Genomic DNA, 25,857 nt, shown 5'->3' on the forward strand with positions numbered 1-25,857 from the left:
CGGCGCCGCTTCCTGTCGGCGCTTTACGATCGTGGCGGGAGAGAGGGGGGGAAACGACGACGCGCGCGACACTTTACGACACACCGGGTCGCTTCCTGGGCAAGATGGCGTCGGGCAGCGGGGTAGGTAATGGGCTTACTTTGGAAAAGGAGGAGGAAGGAAGGGCTCTTTCTGTTCCTTGTTTTAACCTTTAAGCATTTGAGGGGGGAATGGGCGGAAATACCCCTCAGTTCCCGCCCCTGCCACCCCCACCCCCTGCGCCCACCGGCTTCCCGTGGGGGAGGGACACACAGGGGACTCCCCCAGACCCCGTTCGTGCTTGTCCGTCTTTACTCACAAGTAAGCGTCCTGCAAGCCACGTCTTGGCGGGTGCCGGCAAGGAAGGCTAACGAAGAGCCCCGCGGCGCCTGAAAGGAAGGCGGACCCGAGTTTCGTCCTCTCCCGACATCAGCCGGAGCTGCGGACGTAGCAGCAGATGAGCTCTGTTTAAAAGGCTGTGGTGAAAGTTCAGGATTGGCCCGGAGGCAAAAACATGCCTTTGTTCCGTCTTATTTTCTTGCTGCCCCAAGGTCCTGAGGGGAAGAATTCCCCAAAACAGCATTCTGGGCGCGTGCGGGGAGTCACATCTTTATTTTACAGCTCTTGCTGCTTCTCGCTTTTCCGTAGTCGCTCGCCTACCTGCTGTCGCTCTGCTTTGCAAAGCCTTCGGACTTCTGGGTGAAATCTGGGAGCTGCTGTGCCCGCAGAGGCCTCTGTGCTCACCTGTGTCTTGTGGGATGCAGCGCTCTTAACTGCCACAGACCTCGGGGACTCGCAGCTTGGTCCTGTGGAAGTTAGCTGCACTTAAGCCCCTTGAAATAATCCAGTTTAGGTAGCCCAGCTCTGCATGAGACTGAATTGACAGCTGGGTAAGAAAGCGGTATGTAGAAATGACATGGCTGGTGTCTTTTTGGAGCTGGTAATATTTTGGCCATGCACAAAGGGAGAGAGAGAGAGAGAGAGAAAGATGGTTTCTGCAAAGTTCAGAGGTGCAACCTTCATTTGCGGTGTCACCCAAGACCCCAAAATAGCACAAGAAATTTGTAGACCCAAAAGCTGCCTTTGGTTGCTTTCTTTCCAAAGAGGAACTTAAATATTTTATTTACTTATTTCCGCAGGAGAACTTGATTTTTACTGACTTAACATTTTTATCGCATCCTTTCCCCCCCAGGAAGCTTAGAGCAGCATATATTCAAAACAAACCTATGAATGGCCAAAGTGTCAGCAAGTCGGTTTTATGGCTGCATGCGGCTTTGACCACCCTAGCCACTACATCACTCACAGAACAATAGAATACTTTTATTACTCTGGGGCGTCAGGTACGCAGCTGTTAGGCAGGTTGAACAACGGCTGTATCCATTGCATGTTTAATTTGGATGGACGGGAGAGGAACTTGCACAAGCAGAAGATAGAAAAATGGTGTAAAAACATCAGATATGCACCAAGTGTCCCCTTGAAATTCCACCAGTTCCCACCAGTTTGGGACTGTGCCCATATTCCATCAACACACGGTAGAAGCCTATGAAGCTCACAGTGTTGGGGACACACTGCCTCGCCATACACACATCACTAAAGGCACCCCCATTCTCGGACCCTGTGGCACAGCCAGCAGTGAACCTGATACAGTGGACGCTCGGGTTGCGAACGCGATCCGTGCAGAATGCAAGTTTGCAACCTGCAGTGTTCGCAACCCGCGCCGCTGCGTCTGCACACTTGCGTGACACAATTCGGCGCTTCTGTGCATGATCAAAGCGTGATTTAGTGCTTCGCATGCGCGAGCTTCGAGACCTGGAAGTAACGCGTTCCGTTACTTCCAGGTTCAGCGCGGTGCGCAACCTGAAACCACACAACCTGAAGCGGCCATAACCCGAGATATGACTGTACTGCAAGTCTGCAGGCATTCCAACAGACAGGAGTTCAAATCCTCATATGCCACAAGCTGCTCACAAGTGCTGTTTTAAAGCACAACTCCCAAAAAGAAGGATGGAGAGGTTACAAAACACAGTGTTTACATAGCTCCTCAGCAAGATACATGCAGAGGACACACACAGGCCTCTTGGGAGAAGAGCCTACTCAGTTAGGGGGAAAACACTTTTGCTAAGAAACCATGGGAAGACGCAAACTGAAAGCAGCTGTTTTCAGTAACTCACTTCATAGGACACAGGTTTGAGAAGTTGGAGAACCCTGTTCACCTTTTACATGCCTGCCCCCGCCCGCCACCCCCCAAGACATGTCAGAACCAGAAGAGGTGAGGCTCTCAGAACTTGAACCCACACAGCAAGCTTCACAGAGCAGTTTTTTTAAGCAGCCACAGCAGTAGACAGGAATTGCACTCGTGGTGCATTTTGCTTCTGGTCCCTAAACCCAACACCCACTCATAACTGCCAGGAGTACAAAACCTAGAGGAGGAGCTTTGGACTAGCAGGATAGCTTATTTTTCACATTCTTGGGGTCCTGGTTCAAATCGGGTACACACCCAAACTAGGAAAGGTGAGAAGTGTGAGGCACATCTGAACCTGTTAGGAGGAGCACTGTATAGGCCCATAGGCCCTTTGGCCCACCAACTCCCTTGGCAACCCCCCACAATCTATCTCCCACCTTTTTTCTGGTGGACCAACCTTGTTGGGTGGCATCCCATCTGGGCTTATTGCCCCTGCTCCTCATCTCTCTCTGCCCACTAATGCACCCTGAGAGACCTGATCCTTCAAAGTCCTGCAAAATTAAGTGAATAGAGGGAAGCAGAGCCACTGTCCATGAAGCTCCCTGCTCCTTCTCACAGTCCCATCTTGAGGCTAGGTGAAGCAAGTTTTTTCTAGGTGGGAAAAGAATTCAGCATTCTCCAACAACAGAGAAACACCATTTACCAATGTCAGAGCCTTTATTGAGCAGCTTCAGTGAAAGAAAGACACATGATGCTACAAATCAATTGCCTCAGCAGGGCCCCTGGTTGTATACCAGTTCCGTGCTAGAAATACTTGCACCTTCTGCCATACTGTCTATCATGGAGCTTGCAAGAGTACAGGAGCCTGCTAGGGACAAGTAGGCTAACAATCTGTTTTTATAAATTTATTTAAATGTTCAGATTAACAAACAATCATCCAGAAAAAACCAATTTCCATAAGTTCCCTTGGATGTCCCTCCTCCCCATTTGTGGGTCCTTATGTTCACGTTTTCTGCTGCATCTCTGTTAGTCCTATTCTATTAAATCTCTGATAAAAACCATAGTCCAACTTTTAACTACAGTACAGGCGTCATTCCAATCCTACTAATAATTTTAATTGTTTACAGTGATTTTTTAGGTAAATTATATATTTTCCCCATTCCTTATTGAAATTTTGGTCTTCCTAATTCTTCCAGTCAGTTTTGCCATTTCTGCATAGTCCATCAGTTTAATCTGCGATTCTTCTCTGGTAGTGACTGTGCCTTCTTTCCATCTCTGGGCTAGTAGTGTCCAGGCAGCAGTAGTCACATACACGAAAAGTCTTTTCTGGTCACTTGGAATTTCAGCACTTACAATTCCTGAAAGAAAAGCTTCTGTTATTTTTTTTTTTTAAGAAAAGGTTATTTTAAACATTTTTTTCCAATTCATTGTATATCATCTCCCAAAATTCTTTTACTACTTTTCAAGTCCACCACATATGATAGAACAGTGTTTTTCAACCACTGTTCCGCGGCACACTAGTGTGCCGCGAGATGTTGCCTGGTGTGCCGTGGGAAAAATTGAAAAATTACTTTATATATAGTCAATATTGGCACAGAGTTAATTTTTTTAACATTTTCTAATGGTGGTGTGCCTTGTGATTTTTTTCATGAAACAAGTGTGCCTTTGCCCAAAAAAGGTTGAAAAACACTGTGATAGAAGGTGCCCTCTTTTTCCTTACATTTCTAGCATGTGTTTGATCTTGCTTTATACATTTTAGCTAATTTGCTGGTAGTAAAATACCAATGATACATCATTTTCATATAATTTTCTTTCAAAGTATAGCATGCTGTAAATTTTAATAACTTCTCCCATGCTGCTGATTGTATTATATCCAAAATCCCTCACTCAGTGTATCATTACCAATTTGACCTGTTCGTCTTCTTTATGCCATTCTAATAATAATTTATACATTTTTGAAAGCAATTTAGTCTTATTTCCTAACAGCTCCTTTTCAAATTTAGAGGTTTCATTAAAAAAATATATATTTTTGTCCATCTTAAATATATAATTAAGTTGATTGTATTGTAACCAATATGTTATGCAGACAACTTATAATCATTATTTAATAGAGAAAATGGCCTATAATTTTTGATTAACAATATGTCCGTTTCCGGTTTTGGGATAAGTGAGATATAGGCATCTTTGCAGGAATTTGGCACCTTCCCTGTGATTAATATCTGATTCATTACATCTTTTAATGGTTGTGCCAGATAGTCTTTTAATTTCTTATAGTACTTTGCTGATAGTCCATCTGGCCCTGGCAAGTAGGTTAACAATCTTAGTCATTGGAGTAACTGCAAAGAACACCACTGCTGCTGGGTATGGTGTAGGCCACCCTCCTGTTCAACATAGAACAGGTACGGGATAGCTCTTGGGAGAGTGCAAAGGAGATACAGATAATGAACCATGACTTTTGTCAGCAGCTGGAGCACATAGTCCCTGGATGAATGTGTGTGAGGGAGAAGAGAAAGAAGAGCAAATGATGCCAGCTCCACCACCTTCAGGGTTGCAGTGGAATTCTGTAAACTGAGAACCACTCTCAGTTGGATGGCCAGGTCAAATAGTGGCCAATCTTCCAGAGGCCACACATGACATCTGGCTGTCCATCACCTGACACCATATGAAGCCAGGCAAAACCAATCCAACCCAAAAAGCAATGGGGCTTGTGTTCAGCACCAGATTTAAACAGTGGTGAATGCAAGCTGGGACTGCAAAAGAACAGTTGGGAGCCACTCCAAGGCACATGCAAACTGGTTGCTCCTTTGCAACTTCTTTACCTTTTATTGCCTGACATAATATGATGTCAGGTGAGTGTGTCAGCCCCAAACAGCCTTGAGGGTCAAATTAGGAGACCTGCCGGGCTTCAGATTCTCTACTGCTGCTGCTGTGCTCCCCGTGCATCTGGGCTGTGATCACGCAAGGCAAATGTGTCCACGAGTCACTTCCAGCAGGAGGAATGAGTGGAATGCCTGCTTTTTGTCAGCAGAGAGCTTTCTTGTGTGTGGGAGACAGTGCTCCCTGCTGTTGGGGGAAGAGTGTCAAAGCAATACAGTATACAGTATTCGTGTATATCAAAGAGGGTTGGGGGAGACATGAGAGACAGTTACGCAGTATTGCTTCTGTGCTTCGTTCCTTGTTCCACCTGATGCTGTCCTGGCACTTCCAGTTGTTGGTTGTTTGTGTCTGGGGTTCTGAGGGAAGACCTTCTTGGGAATTTAGGAAGAGCAGTGTGCTCAAGTTTTCTATGTGTGTTCTGTGGGCAGACTGTTTTGTGCAAAGTGCCCTGTCTCCATCATCTTCCATTGTGAGCTCTTAAGTGTGCATGACATGAAACCAGAGAGATAAAGATCCATGTTTTCACTTGTGCATAGGTGATCTGGAATTAGGAGTGAGGTGGCTGATGGTACCAAATTGTACAGGGTGGTAAAACCCAAAAAGGTTTTAGGGGCTCCATATTTATCTCCCCATGCTCACTGAGCGAGCATCAAAATGGCAAATGTGATTAGATGTAGGCAAGTGTAAAGTGATGCACATTGGGGCAAAAAATCAACCTCACATATATACTAATGATGTCTGATCTGGCAGTGGGTGATCAGGAAAGAGATATTGCGATCAAAGTGGATACTGTAGTTCAATGAAAATACTGACACAGTGTGTTACGGTGCTGAAAAAGGTGAATTCCGTATTAGGGATCAGTAGAAAAAGGATCAGTAAGCTGCCAGGATCATTGGAGACCATTCTTACCCTGTGCAACTTGGATGGGCTCAAGCTCTTCCAGGTAAACATAGAAGCATTTAATATGTTGGGAACACAAAAATGCTGGCAACAGCCAACCTTTTCTGACAACTGTAAACCTTGCATTCTGCATACATTGGTGCCTCAGTTTATGAACAGCGCTGTTAACGAACTATTTGGTTTACGAACTCCGCAAAACTGGAAGTAGTGTTCCAGTTTGTGAACTTTACTTCAGTCTACAAATGGAAGCTGAACGGTGGAAGGGCACTGGCGACAGGAGGCCTCATTAGGCAAAGTGCGCCTCGGTTTAAGAATGGATTTGGTTTAAGAACAGATTTCAGGAACAGATTAAGTTCGTTAACCGAGGTACCACTGTACATGATTTTCAAATGGGTATTTAGAGGTGTTTGTGAGAAAACAATGGTAGAAACACTCCTCTAAATTTCCAGGTCTGGGATGTTAGCCCTGGGACTCATACAGAGTATAGAAATTAAACCTTTGGTTGAGGGCTGCTTTGAACTGTTGAAGATGTCTGTTTAGAGGAAGGGAAATTGAGGGAGAGAGAATTGACCTAGTAGCTTATAGTGTTGTGGAGGCAAGTATTAGGTCGGGAGCACCACATTCATAGTCTGAGTCCTTTGGCACCATTGAATGATTGCCTTTGTATCCCACCTTTCCTCCAAGGAATTCAAGTTGGCATTCATGGTTCTTCTGTTTGTCCCCATTTTATCCTCACAGCAACCCTGTTAGGCTGAGTTAGGCTGAGACACAGTGTTAGAAATTGAGATATAAAAGCTAGGAGCCAAATGTCACCACAGCGGAATGCCTAGGTGCCCCACAGATCAGCTGATCTGCACAGCAGCGCAGCACCAAAAGAAACATTTCTTTTAGTGCCATGCTGCCCCACAAGCTAGCTGACTGGCATGATATGGCAGCAGCAGCAGCAGCCTGCCAGATGGAGGTGTTAGTCGCCAAACTTGGTGACCAGACATCTCCACTTCCTCACAAAAGGCTGATTGCCTGTTGTGAAATGCAACTGGCACCCGGTTAGTTTCGAACACTGCTGAGACACTGGCCCAAGGTCACCCAGTGACTTTCGTAGCTGATCAGGTATTTGAACCCTGTTCTCTCAGGTTCTGGTCCAACACTCTATCCGTTACACCACACTAGCACAGTAGGAAAGAAAGAAGGGAATAGGCAGACAGGAGTTTGACCAGGGGATTGCAGGCCAGGAAGCCAAGGAAGCTAGGTCTGCCAGGTTTGTATACTAGGATGGCATCTGTACTTTTTAGGGTGGCATAGGGGCAGGGGAACCATATCTCTGGTACAATTTCCCCATAGGTCCAGGGGCTGGATCTGGAAGTGGGATCCAGTTGGAAAGAATCAGAGAGAGTTTGCTTATAAATTTCACAAATAGATAGAGTTCTCTGACAAATTATTGCATTTTAATGTTCTGTTGGAAGCCACCCAGAGTGGCTGGGGAATTAATAATAATAATAATAATAATAATAATAATAATAATATATTATTATTATTATTATTAAATCTGCCAATGCAAGGCAATGTAAACTCTGGTTTGACTTGCCCTCAACAGCAATGTACCTGTGGATACAGCTAAGAAACTTGTACCAGGAGCCAAGAACTTGGGTGATGTACATGTCCAGCTCAGACATCAGATTGATGAGCTCCAGGTGAAATTCTATCCTCAACTGTAGGTTTGAAAGAGATGCGCTGCACAGCGACCGCTGTGAGAATGGGAAGCTGGGCTAGATTGACCTTTGCTGTGATCCAGTAGGGTTATTCTTGTGTTTCCCTGCCACAGCAAACACAAACTGTTTTCTTCTCTAGAGCTGCACCTTAACTACGCTCTTGTTTATCCAAACATTTTGCTACCCAAATGTGGTTTTTTGTTTGAAGAAATGCATTTGTACAATCGTTAAGAACAGAAGTATCACATTTGAGGTCCTTTTTCTGGTGGCAGCTTTGACTGAATCTTGTTTTATGCCGCTGAACGTTTCCTGTGTTTTTGTGCCCTGTGATGAACGTTAGCCTGAGGTCCTTTTTTCTCCTTAGCTTATGTCTTCTCTTGGGGAGAGATTCACTGTAGCTGCTAAGCACTTGTTAAAAGATGTTGGGGCTTCCAGCAAACCCCTCGTTTGATCACACTGGAAAAGTTTCTTTGGAATCACAAGCCATGCCTTATTACAGCAAGATCTGAAGTTGAGTTTGATTCATTTCTCTCTGCCTGGCCTAGGGACATGGCTAAAAGATCTTCAAAAGGCTACAGCTTCTTTTTATTATCTAGGAGAAAAGTGAAGCAGCTAGTAAATTGCCTTCTCTCCAGGCACAGGCCAACTTTGATTTGTGATAGCGCTGCTTCAGTGAGGTTGAATCTGGAAAATGCCCTCCCCCCTCAAATGTTAATTTCTGCCTTGTAAATCTCCTTTCTTCTTTTTACCTGGAGAAGTGGCTAATGATCTTAGTCATGACATGTTTAAACCACTTAACAGGCTCTGGGAATAAATGAATCAAGATTTCAACCTCTCTCTGGGGCTCTCTTTAATTCTTAGCTGTAGTTGTTTGCAGTGATTCCATTTTAAGAATGGCAAGGGGTGAGAGTGACATGAAAATTTGATTCCAGTGCTGCTCTTCTTTTAAATGAGGGCTTTTGTTGCCTGTTTTTATTGTTGTAAGATCATTCATTTGACTAATAAGGGGAAATAGGACTTTATAGGGTGTCAAGGGTTTCCCCGTTTCCCCCAAAGTCATAATTAGAAAGAGAGAACTGTTTGCAGACCACTCCCCCCTCTTCTGCTTTATCAATACAGACTTTAAAATGCATGTATTTGAAACCACCCAGTAGTGTATCCCACCTATGTCCATGCTCTGTAGTGTTTCCCTCACTGTTAAATGACTCATGATTCCCAAAGATCTGGCAGACCTTTCTGCAGTGGCAGAGCATGCCCCGTTGGCACCCAGGGCACACTCATGCGGCGCCATGGAGGTGGGGCGTGCTGCTGGAGCGACTGCATCCTTCTCAGGTGCCCTCTAGCTGTGAATGTAACTTAGTTGAGATCCTGTGCACCCCTCAGAAAAGCGGAGCGGGGGCAACCCAACTCCCCCTAAAAGCCTACAGGGGCACCAGTCACTCTCTCAGTGTCCATGGTAACATCCCTGATTCCTACCATTCACAGAGCTCTGTGCTGTTAACTCCCCATCATAAGGAGCCAATCTGTGCAGTGACAAGGAAACCGTCCCAATTATACCCTTCCCTCAGCACCAACCCATACAATCTGCCAGAAACAGACACATCACAGTGCCTGCATGAACAACTGCGTGCAGGAAAAATACAGCAACTGTAAATCTCCAGGAATCCCAGCACATTGGGGTCCTTATCTTCTTATATCATCCACAAAGATTAGTAGCCATCATGCTTTTGACTGCACAACACAAAGGGAAGAAAAGAGAGACTGTACAACAGAGCATTCAGATAGCCTCCCCCCCCAATAAAGGTAGCATCAGTGCAAGAAGGGCTCAAGGCCCAGTTTTAGACAGGAAGGAGGTAGGAACTAAGACGGGTCGGCAACCTAAGGCCCATGGGTCGGAGGAGTGCTGGAAATAGCTTGTGCACAGGCGCTCCTCCGATGGATGGAGCGTTGACCGGCCCATCCTCCGATTAAGGTTGCTGACCTCTGAACTAAGACAATCAACAATGAATGGGAGATGCAAGTTTGAGCCCTATCCTGAAGAGTGGTGGGAACAAGGCCCAACTCATATTTTGCATGCTTGGTCAGCAGCAGTCATCTCAAGAAGCAAAAACAAGAGATCAGACAAAACTAGAACCATATGTATTCAGTGTGTTGATTCCCTATCCAAATCTGCTGGATTCTGGGAGTACCTGGGTCCTCTAGCATCTGTTTCCTGGTCTCAACTCTTCCCCTTCTTGCCTGTTGCAACCTGGCAATCCCAGGCCAGATGACACTTTGGGACTTGTGATAATCAGCTACTTCAGGAGATAGGAGGACACATAAAATCATAGAATTGTAGAGTTGGAAAAGACCCTGAGGATCACCTAGTCCAGGCATCCCCAACCTTCGGCCCTCCAGATGTTTTGGACTACAATTCCCATAATCCCTGACCACTGGTCCTGTTAGCTGGGATCATGGGAGTTGTAGACCAAAATATCTGGAGGGCCACAGGTTGGGGATGCCTGACCTAGTCCAACCCTTCAATGCAGGAATACACAGCTGTCACATACAGGGATCAAACCTGCAACCTTGGCATTATCAGCATCACGCTTTAACCAACTGAGTTATCCAGGCCGTGTGACAGGGCATTTGCTATCATTCACCCACAAACATACATCATTTTATTTGTATGCCACTTTTCCATAGTTGAAACCATGCTCAAGGCAGCCTACATAATTACAAACATAACAAAAGTAGTCATAAACAGTAAATAAAACATCAAAAAGTACACTGCCAAACTGAACAATTTCTACGTGAATAATAAGAAAATATAAAACCAGGATACAAAATATTAATATCAATAACAGCCCTCCCCCCAACAATACTCTCTAAACAATATCCCAGCCCAAGAGTCTGTTCAGCAGTCTCAGCTTTGTAGCTGGAGTCAGTCAGGCCCCACCCTCCCAGGCCAGGTGGAAAAAGGGTTGCAAGGCAGGGAGGAGGTCTTTCAGAGCACTGGTCTGGTGTAAAGTGGGCCCAAGTTCAAGGGTTTTATTCAACTAAATTTTATTCAGAGTAGACCCAATGGTCATGTCTAATCAGGTCAATTAATTTAAATGGCTCTATCTAGTCTGAGTAATTTTAGTTGGATACAACCTAATGTCCTGATTGTGGCTGCCTAATAGGCAAGGTTGGGAGCAGTCCAAAGCTGAGAGCGTCGCCAGGCCACTCCAACAGGAGGTATCTTTTGATGGACCAGCATCCACATATAGCCTATTGCCTGCCTATCATCTTAACTGCTTGTCTGTCATGGTTTTCCCATTATATTAGGGCTAGGGCCAGGGCCCCTGGGCCCTAGCTCTGGCTCCAGCTCCTGTGAAGTGTGAGAGGCATGCAGGTTATTTGAAGCACAACATAATAAACCCAAATGAAGCTGTCCAGACCCATACAATCCCCCATGGAAGCCATATGTGCAGGCCCACAACTAAGAAATATCAGGTTGGTGAATACCAGGAAGAAAGGCTTTTCAGTGGTTGCCCTAGTTCTGTGAAACCTTATTTGTGGTTAGAAGCCCAGAGTGGCTGGGGAAACCCAGCCAGATGGGCGGGGTATAAATAATAAATTATTATTATTATTATTATTATTATTATTATTATTATTGATGTTAAATTCTCGAGAATAATTCTCGTTTAATTCTCAAGAACATTGTCAAGAACATTCTCGTTTAATGAGAATATTAGAGAATTTTCATTTAAAATAGGAGAATATTCATTCTAATGCATTGAAAATGATATAATTAGTTAATATACATGTTTATTCATGGGTAAGCTTGTTCAGATGGCAACCAAAAACTGTACAAATACTTTTATTCAATGGGGCAATGCAGTGAATTCACATACTTTGATTTTTTGCACCAAACTTGAAATTGAAAATTCACCGTGAATGACTCCCATTAATCACTAAGCCTGCCACTAACCATATATTTATCATCAACTTTGAATTCTAATTATGTTGTGTATGTATGAAATGTAGCTTTTAAAGTAAAAGGAATCTAAAAAAAATCCAGGTTCTCTACATGAGTACATACAAATTCATCACATTAAATGGATAGCATTTTTAAAACTTAAAAAGAAAAAGTTTTCTGTAGCTCACATTTCAGAACTGCCAATGGTGAATGACACAATGCCCAGTAATGTAACCAGATCAAAAAAATCATTATTCAATACTTACATTGGCAGCATCACAGCTTGACTTATTATTTACTAGATTTTTTAAAATGTGGGTTGTAAAAGTGGTTCTTACATTACAATGTACAGTTTGTGGAGAATATTCTCCATAGAATTTTCTAGCAGAGAGTATTCTCACCTCGCATCACTATTTGTGGTGGGCCTAATTCTTGGAAACTTTATTTGTGGACCCTAAAATCCTTTCTATTTCAGCAAGCTCTTTCTTTTAATTGCCAGTTTTTTGTTTTTAAATGGCTGTTGCTTTATGGATTGTTTTTACTATTATGTTCTTAATGTAATTTCTTATTTGTGAAGGCTTGTGAAGGCTTGGCTCGAAAAGGCAGGATAAAGATAACACACACACACACAGTCCATTCAGATGTTTTTTCTAAATTGATTATGTCTGTTTCAGTGTAGAAATTATTTCTTGATTCAAATGAAATAAATTAGAGATATGCCTACTGTGTGTAAAATAATGCTGGGGTGTTTTTTTGGGGAGGAATTATGGAATGGTGCTTGTTATCTTAGGCTACTTTATGTACATTTGCTTTATTCTTAGGAATGAAGTTATGTGGATTTCGTCACTTCTTAATGCAACCCCCTCAACCCAGAGGTATACAGAGGGGTGTTGCACAATCTGAGTTCCTTCTCTCTTAACTTTGTTTGATGATCTCCCCCATAGGTTTATTCATGAACAGGGAGAAACCCAGAATGAAACACCATACAGGGGAACCTGTTTTTGTGCTTAGATAGTCGTTGCAGGGTCGGGATGCAATGTTAGAGCAAGGAGAGAAGATGCTGTCTTGCTGCGCTAAATGTGAAAGTATCTGCCAGTAGACCTATCACCCCGAAGAAGAAAAGGAAAAACAGCTAAAGAGAGAAGTCTCAAGGCTCTTACGCTGAAATTCAAATCTTGTAATCCTGCAAAGGGTGAAAGAAATAACAAGAAAAAAAGCACCAAAATTAAAATGCTTGTGTAGAAATGCTTGACTAATTTTATTTTAGATTTTTCATTCTAAGTATCCCTTAGGCTCAGGCTTAGTAACAATTTAAAAATGTAAAACTTAACATAATTTAAATTTGAAGCTCTCCTCTCCTGAATGCTTTGGGCAGGCAACATTAATTTAAAACAGTCATAGTATTTTTGAAGGCAGATTAAAAAACTTGAAAAATGCTAAGACTCTTCTCTTCTCCCCTTTCCTTTTTAAAGTTGAAAGCTACAACTCAGCTACCCATATTACATCTGGTAGCTTAAGTAGAGGTCCAGGTTTGGAACATCCAGAAAAAATGGGTTTCCAGAATTAAGGAACTGCTGCTTGAGAACACCTTGCTCTTTGCTGTTTGGTGCAGGAGTGGCAGAATTAAGAGGCAGACTCAACCAGGTGGAGGTCTGGCCCATGGAGGCATTCCCCCTATATATTAGGCCAGTGTTTTTCAACCTTTTTTGGGCAAAGGCACACTTGTTTCATGAAAAAAATCACGAGGCACACCACCATTAGAAAATGTTAAAAAATTTAACTCTGTGCCTATATTGACTATATATAAAGTAATTTTTCAATTTTTCCCACGGCACACCAGGCAACATCTCGCGGCACACTAGTGTGCCGCGGAACAGTGGTTGAAAAACACTGTATTAGGCCACATTGGTTATGCTTGAAGAGCACATCTGTCTGGCCAAGCAGCTGGTTCTATGTCCTGTGCTGCTAATTGTTACGAGATTTAAAAAGATGGGAAGCAAGTATAACCCACATCTCTAAAATAAATTGCCTTTTTAACCTTTAACCTTGAATAGGTCTAAGAGTAGATCTTTGGATGTTGCTGAGTTTTGCACCCCATCGGTGAAATAGTGCTCTCTTGTACTATATATCTGTGTTTCTTTATCAGGAGGAGAATTTGCCCTAGAATTTCCTAACATGGCATCTGGGTGGCTAGGTGTCACTAGGTGTCACTGTGCCAAATGTTTGCCCCATTCTATTGGGAAGCCTCTTTATTTTTTTAAAGATACGATGTTTGTTTCCTTGGGAAAAATTTAAGGCCCACTCTGCCTCTTCCTGTTTTACAAATCTGCCTTGTCCTGCCTCATAGGAGTCCTATTGAGTCAGATCAAAGGTTAATCTGGTTCCACAACCTGTTTCCAACAGCGGTTAAGCAGATGCTTTGGAGAAGCCCTGAAGGTGGACATCAATGCAACAGCTTTTCTCTGCTTTATGTTCCTCAGCAACTGAGAGTTGTTGCCTCAGAAACTAGTGATTCCATTTAGCTATCCTTGCTAATAGCCATTGATAAATTTTGCCTCCATAAATTTATCTAATGTCTTTTTAAAACCAGCCAAGCTAATGGCCATCACCATACAGTAAATTCCATAAGTTAGTTGTATATTGGGTGAAGAACTACTTCTTTTGCCTGCTCTGAATATATTGGTCATCCATTCCATTGAGTGTGTTTTACTTGGTGCTCACTTTCATTTCGTGGATTTATATCCTTGAGTGTCAGCCTGCTTCCTGGACACACTCAGATACTTGTGTGCTTTTCAGAAGTTCAGTGTACTCCCCCCCCCCCCTGAAGTTAGCATTGTATAAGAAAGAGTTCTACTGTCATAGGAGGGGGGGGGAACCTTTTTGCACAGTTTGCATAATTTTTTAAAAAATCATTTCATTCTTTATTTACAGGTGCAAAATAATTTTAATCAGGCACACACAATCAGTAAAACAATCTTATAAACGATATCTCATTTCTGTATCCAAACAAATTATACCATGTTTAATTTTATAAACCCCTATCATGACCCACGCTTATTTACATTTCACCCTTGTACTAAAAAGCTCATGGAAGTCAAGTAGTATCATTTAAAGCTTTCCAGGTATAAACACTGTTTTTCTAATGACTTGGTGATACCACCCTCATTTCACAAATGTATATCATGGTTGTGCCAGCCTCCCATATCTACTCAAGTTCCTGCATGCTTGTTGGAAATCTTCTGCCTTTATTTTGCTATAGTTAGCAGAGAATAAGCAATACGATACACAGTGCCAGCTTCTTGGTCTTGTGGCTGTCTCCATCTGCTGTAAAGCATATTTCAGTCAGTGGAGGAGTAAAGTCATGCCCTGCATCTGCAAAGCAGCTATTTAAAATAATATTTTTTTAATTAATCTGTTCTTGAGACTCACTGTGCACTCCTATATATGTCCCAGGTGTGAGGTATGTGATGCAGCTACCTTGCTGAAGCTAAGCAAGTCTGAGTGTGGTCAGTAGGGGGACTGTGTGCCAGCCACCTTTAGCTATATGAAGGAAGGAAGAGGGGATATAGATCGAATGAATGAATGAATGAATGAATGAGTGAATGAATAAATAAATAAATAAATAAATAAATAAAGGTTTACTCAGAAGCAAGTCCCACTTTATTCAATAGGGCTGAACCCCCAGGAAGAGTGATTTGAATTGCACTTTCAATTGGTTGGATTGCTGTAATGCTCTCTATGTGAGGCTGCCTTTGAAAGTGCTTAGAAACTTTGACTGGCTCAAAGAGCAGCAGCCAGATTGCTTGGGCTACTTGTTTGTGGTCACCCTTGGCGGTTTGCAGGACTAAGACTTCCTTGCTTTGCTGAATTGAATGTTGAATTTCTGCGTTTTCCTTTTGTTTGTAGGCTAAAAACCTGGACTTCCGCCGGAAGTGGGACAAAGATGAATATGAGAAGCTTGCAGAGAAACGACTCACGGAAGAGAGAGAAAAGAAAGATGGTTTGTAACATGCTAACTTCTTCCGTTAAGAGCCACTGGCTTAGTTTGTAGAACATAATGCAGGGGGCAAAATTGCAGAGGAAAAACACGGACCACTTAATTCTGTGTTCTGCTTCCATCCAAAACAAATTTGTAATAACCTATTCATTTCCTGATGCTCTTGATGCAGTTCATGAAACAAAGAAAGATTAAGAGCAGGTTCATCTGCTTTTAGAAGCAGGGAATTAAAAGTAACCGAGAAGACTAAGTTGAGGTTCTCGAGGAGCATATTTTGTCCAGTGTAGAAAAAAAGTATTGTTTTGCATTTTGAAATACAGTTTTGAATTCCCGGTTTAAACTGAAGCATTTATAGAAAACCTTATTGATTATGTTTTAGGCAAACCAGTGCAACCTGTCAAGCGCGAGCTTCTTCGGCACCGAGACTACAAGGTGGACCTGGAATCCAAACTGGGCAAAACCATTGTTATTACCAAAACAACGCCGCAGTCTGAGATGGGAGGGTGAGTCATCCTGAGTCTTTGCAATGCTTGTTCATACAGCACACAGCAACTAAACATCCAGATGCCTCTATCTCTGTTCTAAATCTGTGCCTGGGAGCTATGGTCAGGTGGATGAGGGCTAACAGATTGAAATTGAATTCAGACATGGTCATGTGGCTAAGGAGGTTGGAATTCCCTCTGGATTTTTTGAATTGCACATTTCAGATGAGTAGACCTATTTTGCACTGGGCTCCACCCCTTAGGCATTACTTGATTACCAGAATTTTAGTTTCAAGTACTAGTGACCCTCAGGGGAACATGCCTGGTCCTTAACCTCTGTTGAGATTTTACACTGGCGCACAAGTCTGTAAAGCAAGAGGTTAAAAAGGCACACCCACCCCTCCAAACTTCACGTGGGGGGAAATGAAACATTAAAAGTGATGTGCATTGGGAATTTGTGCTGCCTCTGCTGTTTGGAGCGAGCTTTTTAACAGAGCTAATAGGTGATAGCTGCTGCTAAGGATGAATGGCCTCAAAATACCACTCCATACCACCATGTCTGCCTATCTACCTTAATATCATGGTAGTTCAAGAAGGAGAAAATGTGCAGTGGGACAAGTGCTCTGACTTGCTGTGCAAATTCTCATGTGTTGCTCTTGCTTTGTGAGATAGCCCATAAGCCCCTGAAGTCTTGGGTGCATGGCAAGTAGCAAAGTTCATTCTCTTAGGCTCAGCAAGAAAAAAAATATATTTTCTTGCACATGCAAGTTCCAGACTTCAGGACAAGGGGCTGCAGTCTGGAACTTGCATGTGCAAGAAATAGATGGCAATAGATGGCAAGACAGAGCACTTAATGAAGAGAAATTGTGCCTGTGTTCAACCTATTTCTGAAATAGGTGTTTTCCACACCTATCAGCTGATCACCCATTCCCACCATCCTTCTGAGTAATACCCCTCCCCACTCCCTCACTATATTTAAGGATCTGGTGACTTCCATTTCAGTGTATCTGAAGAAGTGTGCATGCACATGAAAGCTCATACCAAGAACAAACTTAGTTGGTCTCTAAGGTGCTACTGGAAGGAATTTTTTATTTTATTTTGGCAGACCAACACGGCTACCTACCTGTAACTGGAACTATTTCTGAAAGTTCAGTAACATTGACTAGATAGTCTCGTGTAGTACTCACCTTAATTTGATATGAAATAGAAACTAGGAAGCCTTACGTAAAATAAATCTCCTGTTATATATGAGAACTGATGTCCTTTCCCCCTTTCCAGGTATTACTGTAATGTCTGTGACTGTGTAGTTAAAGATTCCATCAACTTCTTGGACCATATCAATGGCAAAAAACGTAAGGATAAAGCACCTTTTTTTTATTTGCCAAGAAATACAATGTTACTTGTCTTGGAAAACAGAGGAAGCTATCCTCATTGTCCTTCAGCAGCTTTATTTCCTGTGGGACCTGCCAAGTGTTCATTCACAGATCTAGTTCCCTTTGATTCTGCTCATTCTTTTATTGGGAGATCCCAGAGGGAGAGCAGATGCTTGTTACTCCTTTGAAACTTGTCTTCAGGGTTTCATCCTCTTGTCCAACGTGGACGCGTACCTCCAAGAGTGGTGGTGTGAAGATATGATGTATTAGTGCTCCTCTTAGTACTCTATGTACAGTCTCCTTGGCCCTATGATCTCAAGTCTTTCTCAGTTCTGATTGAAACTAGATACAGACAAACTAATTGCAGTTTAATAATAATAATAATAAGGCTTGAGAGAATGGTGGCTGACAAGGCCATGTGGGGGAACAGGCACACTTCTCACTGATGTGGTTCAGTTTTCCTTCACCATTGAGGCCTTTGGGTGCTTTTGTATCCTATTCATCTTTATGGGTCAGTGAGAACATCTAGGAGCAGTCTTCACAATGCTTATTTGAAGAAAAGGCTGCAGTCTCTCCTTTCAGACCAGAACTGAGCAACTTTCATTCATGTCTTCATGGTCTCAGGATCAGAGCACTGCAGGGCATAGTTGATTGGGCTGTGTTGGCAGGGTTTCTGTGAGATGAGTCACTGGGATGAATCTGTTTTATACTGAGTCAGATCATTCACTCAAGACCTCACAGAGCTTTCCCCTTGCTCTGCTGCCTGAGGGACCTTCAACATGCAAAATCATAGGCTCTGCCCTTGAACTGTGGTCCTTCTTCAATAGCTTCCCCTAGTTTTTCAAGCAGAGTTTATGGTTCTTGTTTTAATGGATAAATCAGCCTTGCAACTCTTTATTCAACGAGTGGTTGCCTACTCTTCTTTCCCCTCTCACTCTGCTGCCATACCAACTTCATCTGGGCTTAGGAAGACATGCCCCCATCATCAAAATGGGAAGCCAAACATAGGAACCTTTCTCCCTTGGCTGCCCCCCTTGATACTTGTTGGTCCAAGGAAAGAGGCAGCATAGTTGAAATGTGTTTTGTGTAATTTGATCTGCCTTCATGGTTGGAGGCTGTATGTTGAATACTAGTTGCTGCAAACCACAGGAGGGGCGGAGGGTGCCGTTGTGGTCAGGTCCTCCTTGTGGGCTTCCCATAGGCATCTGGTTGGCCCCTGTGAGAGCTGGATAGGTGGGCCATTGGCCTGATCCAGGAGTCTCTTCTTTCATTCCTATAAGCATTTGTTTAATAAGAAGAGGGAATCTCTGACTTTTCTAGACATAAAACTTAAAAGCTGTTCCGTTGGAGATTAGAGAACACCTTGGAAGTGTGGAAGCCATCACTCAGAAGGCTAGAGGTGGGGTGTTGATGAGGTCCCTGATTCATCCATCCCTTTCCCCCTATTTCATTTTATGACTTCCTTGATCTTAGAGTGGCTACACATGAACACCCATCAGAAGGTGGCTTCTTCCCACGTGGCATTCTTTATTTGGAGCAAACTAGGATCTCTCGAAGTTTCTGAATCCCCCCCTAATAATGGTGTTGTGGAGAGTGTAGGGTTCTTGATGTGTGGGGCCATTCTGCAACAATGGCTATGCATATGGAGGCAGACTCCATGTGGTGCTTTGATAGCAGACCCTACATGGTGGAGTTTAACTGTATCTCGTCCTTTTGTATATATCTTAAGGTCTTTGTATGTGACTCTCTTTCTCGTGGTTTTACTTGTAAAATGACTAATAAAGGTTTGATAAGTAAGTAACTGTATCTCTCCACAGGGACCTATTGGTTTTTGCACCCCAGCAACAGAATTCTGACAGAGAGGCAATATTTGTTTGTATTAATATATATATAAAAGCTTATGCTGTATTTGCCAAGATGCTTGGGTGCAAGCATGAATCAAGGTTAAGACATTGGGAATGCACTATGGAGGTGGTCAAAGATGCAGAAACAACGGCTGTCTTATCAGGTCTTTTTTTATTTGGTTTTATTAACCAAACAAAACACCTCGGTACTTCCTCCAGCTAGACTGTCCCTTCCCCCAGCCCCAACAGGAGGACCATCTCCCATCAACTGGCCTGTGGGAAGGAACAGGAGGCAGGCAGAGAGGATTTCAGAGCCTGCTCCAGCTGGTCTGTTTCCTTCCCATCACAGGGCCAACTGACACCAGTTGTACTGTGGCAGGAAGCTTGATGACATTCATATTTTTTATTGTTGCATTGCAGTTTTGAAATTAATGTGTTTTGATTTTGCTTGTAAATCCTATGATATCCTCAAAATTAAGATATAAATAATAATTGACATTCCCTGCTACAGGTACATACCTTCCTGAATTTTATCTATGAATAGCTATTGTTCAAATTTCAAACTACTATACCTTCTAGTGTTTCTAAATAGACATTTTTACACCGTGAACACGAGAGAACCTCCTGACCCCAAATTGTCCTTATGTATACCACCTAGGTATCAATATAGTCCAGGTGACTAAATAAATTCAGTTGGAGGAAAGTAAAGTTTGCTTTGCTTTTGGATGCCATATATCTCACAAGCTCTCAAGTATTTGGGTCCCAACCAGTGGCGGAGTAAGGCTCCGCGGTACCCGGGGCGGCAAAGGAAACGCCCCGGGGGCGGGGCGTCGTGACATCACATTGTGACGTCATGACGCTCCGCCCCCAGGGCGTTTCCGGGGGTGCCGGCGCCGCTTCTGCAGCCCTCTTTTAAGCCGAAGAGCTCGCTTTTAAGCTCTCCGGCTCAAAAGGAGGCTGTGGAAGCGGCGATCCGATGACAGAGTGCACCTGCGCGTGCAGGCGCACTCCGTCGTCGGGCCGTGCGCTGCCGCTCCCAGGGTGACGGAGGGAGCGGCAGCGCGTGGGAATGGTGGGAGGGGCTGCCTCTTGTCACCCCCACGTGCCGCCGTTCGCTCCGTTGTCCCAGGAGCAGCAGCACCGCACACACCGTGCGCTGCTGCTCCCGGGGGGACGGAGCCAGCAGCAGCGCGTGGGGCTGACAAGCGCCGGCCCCTCCTACCACTCCCCACGCTGCCGGTCACCCCGGGAGCAGCAGCGCTGCACGGACGGGGTGCTCCCTCGGCCGTGCGCTGTTGCTCCTGGGGTGACGGAGGGAGCGGCAGCGCTTGGGAATGGCGGGAGGGGCTGCCGCGTGTCACCCCCATGCGCCGCCGCTCGCTCCGGTCGCCCCGGGAGCAACAGCGCACGGCCGAGGGAGCACCCCGTCCGTGCAGCGCTGCTGCTCCCGGGGTGACCGGCGTTGCCTGGGGAGTGGCGGGAGGGGCGCCGCTTGTCGCCCCCACCTGCCGCTTGTCGCCCCCACCCGCCGCTTCTCGCCCCTGTCGCCCGGGGGCGTACCGCCCCCACCGCACCCCCCTAGCGACGCCCCTGGTCCCAACTGTTAGTCTTTTTCCATGTGTTCATTTATATTACTGCATTTTTCTATTTCTATTTTCTTACATGCTTGATTTTATGTTCTATTTTTTTCCCTAAATAAATTTGAGGTTTTTCAAGGTTTTGCCATTTGCCCTAGGTTATTACGGTTATGCTTAACAGCCCTAGGTTACTTGATCATCGTCATATTTGGTCAGTTCACTGTCTTCACAATTCAGCTATGATCCTGCTGTCTTACATGACAGTTTTATTGTATTTTATTATACTTTTATAGTATTAATACTGTGTCCACTGCTTTAAGGTACTCTGGGCCAAAAAGCAGTGCATTAAAAAAAATGTAACATAACATTTATTCTTTGATTACTTCCAATAAATGCAGAGGAGTGGTGAATGATAAAGTTGGAAAGCCCCAATATTTTAGTAAGGAAAAACACAGGTCTTGAATCCTTACTTCTTGTTTATGCTAACTAGATATCTCTACAGTTACAGACTAAAGGATAATCTTTCTAATAGAAATGTTGATCTATTCCCTTCAATATGTAAACCAAGGCAGTTAATAAAAGACAGATAACCAAAAAAAGGTTCTGCTCCTGGCCCACACCGATTGCACCTCATGTCTAGATGATATATGCAGTGCATTCTAGCTTAATTAAACTCTGACAGATATAGATGCAAGAGGCAAGCAGAGTATGACTCATTAGCTACCCGTTTGTAGGAGTTACAAGTCCAGCAGGCAAATTTGGTCTCATCCCACTTCAGACATGCAGTTTATGGAATTTGTCAACATGATCACTCAGGTGCACTCCCCCACCCCCATGGAATTGATTCCTGTAGGGGGGAAAAGAGTATTTGCAAGCTCAGTTGGCTTAGAGGCAATCCTGCAGTGTTAGAGAAGGCACCAGTCACTTGCAGCACAAGTCTTCATTTGCTATGCATAGTTGGATATTAGCTGGGGTGGGGATGGAGGTAATCAGAAAGAGGGAGAGAACACAGAAGATAGTTATTCCACTTCTTCCCTGCTGGGTCAATCAAGACCTTCAACTCTGATGCACTATTAATTAAGAGCTTGGTGAGCATGATTGCCTATATCTCAAATTAACCTTCGGAGTTAGCATAGCCTGCCCATATAAAAACAGGGCTGTACTGTACTGTGGAAAAAGCAGCCAGTTTCAAAGACAGCATTTTCACAGTTCTTTGCTACAGTAATGTAAGGATGAAAATGATTTTCAAGATGCAGCTTGGCTCTTAATCATTTTCTCTATTGCTGAAGAGAGTCTGAAGTTCGGTCGGTTGTGAAGAGAGATGCTGGGGTGAGATGAAGCTAGGTATCCAGAAAAGTGTAATATTTTGCTCCCAAATGGGACAAAGGTTTTTTGCTTGGCTGCTGCATATTGGCAGGATTTCTGAGACAGTGTTGTTCGTTCCCTCCTTTTCTAGATCAGAGGAATCTGGGCATGTCTATGAGAGTGGAGCGCTCCACGCTGGATCAAGTGAAAAAACGCTTTGAGGTGAACAAGAAAAAAATGGAGGAGAAGCAGAAGGATTATGACTTTGAGGAGAGGATGAAGGAGCTCAGAGAAGAGGTGAACTGTTGCCCGGAATTGAAACAATTAGCATACCTTGAATAACACCTAACTAAGGGCCTTTCTGTCGCAATTGGATGGTGAAAAAGAGCCATTTAACATGCTTTTGATCCCATCATAGTGCTGATACCAGTTTATTCTCACTCCAAAAATTGCTCTGGTCCTGTTGCTTAGGCAGGGAGCTAAAGCTGCCAGGGAAATATTTCTCTGTGTTTGGTCTCCTCACTGCAACACTCACCTGCAGGTGGCAGCCAAGATTTTTCCTGTTGCAGTTCATTCTGTCTGCAGCAACCTCACGGGGGCTTGCATTATTTCCAGTGTGTCTTGCTCTGTTTATAGGGAAGCTGTGCAGTTCCAGCACTTCTTTCCTTCTAGAAACCAAAGTGTGCCAAAGATTAGAATGATTTCTCTCACACAATAGACTGGGGGTGATAGTCTGTCTCCCCCCTGCCCTCTCTCTTCCTCTCTCCCTCCCTCCCCCTCTCCCTCTCCCTCTCCCTCCTCCCCTTTTACTGGCTGTTTGGCTGTAGGTGAGGAAAACCAATTGCTCACCAGTTTGGGGAAATGAAATTACCATGTCATATGGGAAATACAGAAGTAGCTTCCTTTACAATCCCAATAGCATTTTTTTTTTAATTTTACAAATCAAGCCAATGGGTTTGATCTCTCTGTGTTTGCCAATGGCTGCTGTGAAAGAGCCCCACGGTGCCCCTGCATGTTTGAGAGAGTTGTGCAAACAGGAGAGTCCTTTGAGCTTCAACAGCCTCAGTAGCTGCCAAGGAGTCAGTCGCTGAAGTCACACTTCTGCATCCCCCCAACACGTCTGGCGCCGTTCCAGGCCTTGCGATCTCACAGAACGAAACATTTTGATTAGAGCTGTGGAAACCCTTTGATGCCAAAACCCCCCAAAGCCACTCAGAGCACAGCTTATGTTCCACTGAGCAGCTGTCACTCGGCTGTTCCAACAGCCATCAGATACTGACATTGTCTGTCGCCATCGTTCAGCACCACAGTTGTTGGAATGGGGCATCAGTACAGAATCCATGTCCATTGCTTTTAAAGCAAAACTGCATTTTCATTACTGTTAATTTCTGATGAAGCCTTTGGCATTTGTTTAATAGCAGTTGCTGACAGTTGCTGGACACACTGTATTCTTCACATGTCACTTCTGTGTGAGTGTCTTTGGGCTGCTGTCTTTCCACTACTCCTCTGGGACCAACCAGAGGAGCCAACATTTCTCTTCCATCCATTGTTTGCTGTGCAGACAGGGAGGAAAATGTTGCCTCTGCAGTCTGATTCCCTAAGTTGTGTCTTGCATGTCTTTAAGATTTTGGTTGCGCAAGCGAGCTTGACTCATTTGGCAACTTCCCTTTGTTACAGGAGGAAAAGGCCAAAGCCTACAAAAAGGAAAAGCAGAGGGAGAAGAAAAGGAGGGCTGAGGAAGACTTGACATTTGAGGAAGATGATGAGATGGCGGCTGTGATGGGTTTCTCTGGTTTTGGCTCTACCAAGAAGAGCCACTGATTAGCCATGAACTTCCACCCGGATGGATATTGTTTCTGCCCACATGATGGTTGAAAACCCTCGGAAGACTTTTATTAGAGAATTTGTATCGAAATGTCCTGGTAGAAGCTGGCTGTAGGAAGGAATGACACACTCTTCCTGTGTGGGGCTGCTGGCTGCTCCCTGCTGTTGCTAGTATCCTGCCTGCCTGCAAAGATAGCATCACAATTGCCTGTGAGGTGGTAAACCTAAATATCTGATAAAGAACTTTAGCACGCACACACACACCCATCCCCCAAGCTCCTTACAGCACTTGGGGGATAAACCCATTTTCAAGATTTTTTAGTCTTCATTTCCTATGATGAGCCTGCAGTTGGATGTTTCTTTTGGAGCCCCCATCTCTTGCCCCGTCCTTCAGCTGTCCCTTTCCCTATATGAGTTCTGCTTGCTTCACGTTGTATGGCCTTCTGTGCACGAGAGACATTCTGCTGAGTACACTTTTCCTGTTAATAAAGTGTTAAAAAATCTTATACGTGGCTTTCTTTCAGAATTGTACTTCCCTCCATAAACGGTTATAGTGTGTGTCATCCTTGTAGGTTGAGCTAGTGTGTGTTATCTTTAAGGAACCTTGGGAGTCTATTATAGCTTGTATGGCTGAGCATGGAGCTGAAACTTCCCCCTTATTTTTCCGTATCTCCAATAGATTGCTAAAAAGAGGAGGGTTTGGGTGTGATCTCCCCCTCACAGTACAATACACACACACACACGAGAGAAATGAATTTGGGGCTTCAGTAGGGCCATGCTGATGGTTGGAGGGGGGATAGAAAATGGGGAGATCATAAGGAAAGGCAGCCGATTGTGGTGCTCTAATCTGAACAAAGAACTTGGACCCTCTCAGCAGGAGTAGATGATCTTGCTGGCTCTGTGTGCGTCTCAAGAAGAAAAATAACTGAACAGACACTCACATTGACTCTCCAGCTTCAAGGTTGAAACAATAAATTGGCCTCCTTTTGGCTTAATGCAGGTATTGAGGAGGGAATCTCTGTTGAATTCCAGTATCTTCTTGTCACTGGCCGTATTGAAAGCATGTTGCTGAATTTTATTGAAGCAGGTGAGGGTTTTAGGGAGGATGGGGCTCCTTCCCCATCTTGGTTCAGGTTGGAGAAGTGTTATCTGCACTGCTCCAGCTGCTCTTTATGCCCCATGTCATTTTCATTGCTTCCTTGATTTAGTTCAGGCAAACCTGCCGTGACTCATTCATTGCCTTTTTGGGTTTAGGACGATTTACATCTGGTGTAGCTGATTTTCATAGTGCCTGCCTTTTTTATATTGATGGGATCATTGTTCTTGTCTTTCTCTGTACCTTTATGGAGCCTCGTAGTGTATTGAGTCTTCTTTCAAATACATGTAGAATAAATCCTATCATGCTTTGCTGCTGTTTTAATTCCTTAATCTTAGACTGCTGACAGCTTCATTGCCTCAGATATTTCCACTTCAATTCAGATTATAATCCCCATTGAAGATGCCATTGAAATGATACATAGCCTGTAGCTATGCCAGCTGAGATACAAATGTCCTTGGAGACTTGACCCTTTAAACTAAAAAAAAATAAAATCCTTTTAATGTGCCTCAAACTCCTTCTGTGCACCAAATAGAAATGAGCATTTAATTCCAATCACGTACCTGTCCCTGTTCAAACCAAAAGAGTAAACTCTATTTGAATGTGAGAGAGAAATGAAGCCTGTGACTAAATATCCTACAAGATTTGAGGAGAGGAGGAGCTGCAGAAAAGGAAGTGAGATTACAGTGCCATGTAGCTCCTTTCATGCACATTAAAAGTTTGGTACATT

At 43.9% G+C, this 25,857-nt stretch overlaps 1 protein-coding gene across 1 annotated transcript; it reads left to right on the forward strand.

Moving 5' to 3' along the window:
- Nucleotides 1–4: 4 nt before the first annotated feature.
- Nucleotides 5–24,537, forward strand: ZMAT2 (zinc finger matrin-type 2). The gene is made up of 6 exons (XM_033154218.1): nucleotides 5–122; nucleotides 15,536–15,629; nucleotides 16,006–16,129; nucleotides 17,387–17,460; nucleotides 22,359–22,504; nucleotides 23,885–24,537. Exons 1-6 carry the CDS (start codon nucleotides 105–107, stop codon nucleotides 24,026–24,028), a joined length of 600 nt encoding a protein of 199 aa, XP_033010109.1. The 5' UTR covers nucleotides 5–104; the 3' UTR covers nucleotides 24,029–24,537.
- The last annotated feature ends 1,320 nt before the right edge of the window (nucleotides 24,538–25,857 follow it).

This window comes from Lacerta agilis, chromosome 7, assembly GCF_009819535.1.
Source record: "Lacerta agilis isolate rLacAgi1 chromosome 7, rLacAgi1.pri, whole genome shotgun sequence".
NCBI classification, from domain to species: Eukaryota; Metazoa; Chordata; class Lepidosauria; order Squamata; family Lacertidae; genus Lacerta; species Lacerta agilis.

Bases quoted from the DNA above. Each gene is read 5' to 3' on its own strand.
- ZMAT2 (XM_033154218.1), top strand. The intron at 15,630-16,005 runs GTTTGTAACATG...ATTATGTTTTAG, and splicing joins AGAGAGAGAAAAGAAAGATG to GCAAACCAGTGCAACCTGTC. The intron at 22,505-23,884 runs GTGAACTGTTGC...CCTTTGTTACAG, and splicing joins TGAAGGAGCTCAGAGAAGAG to GAGGAAAAGGCCAAAGCCTA.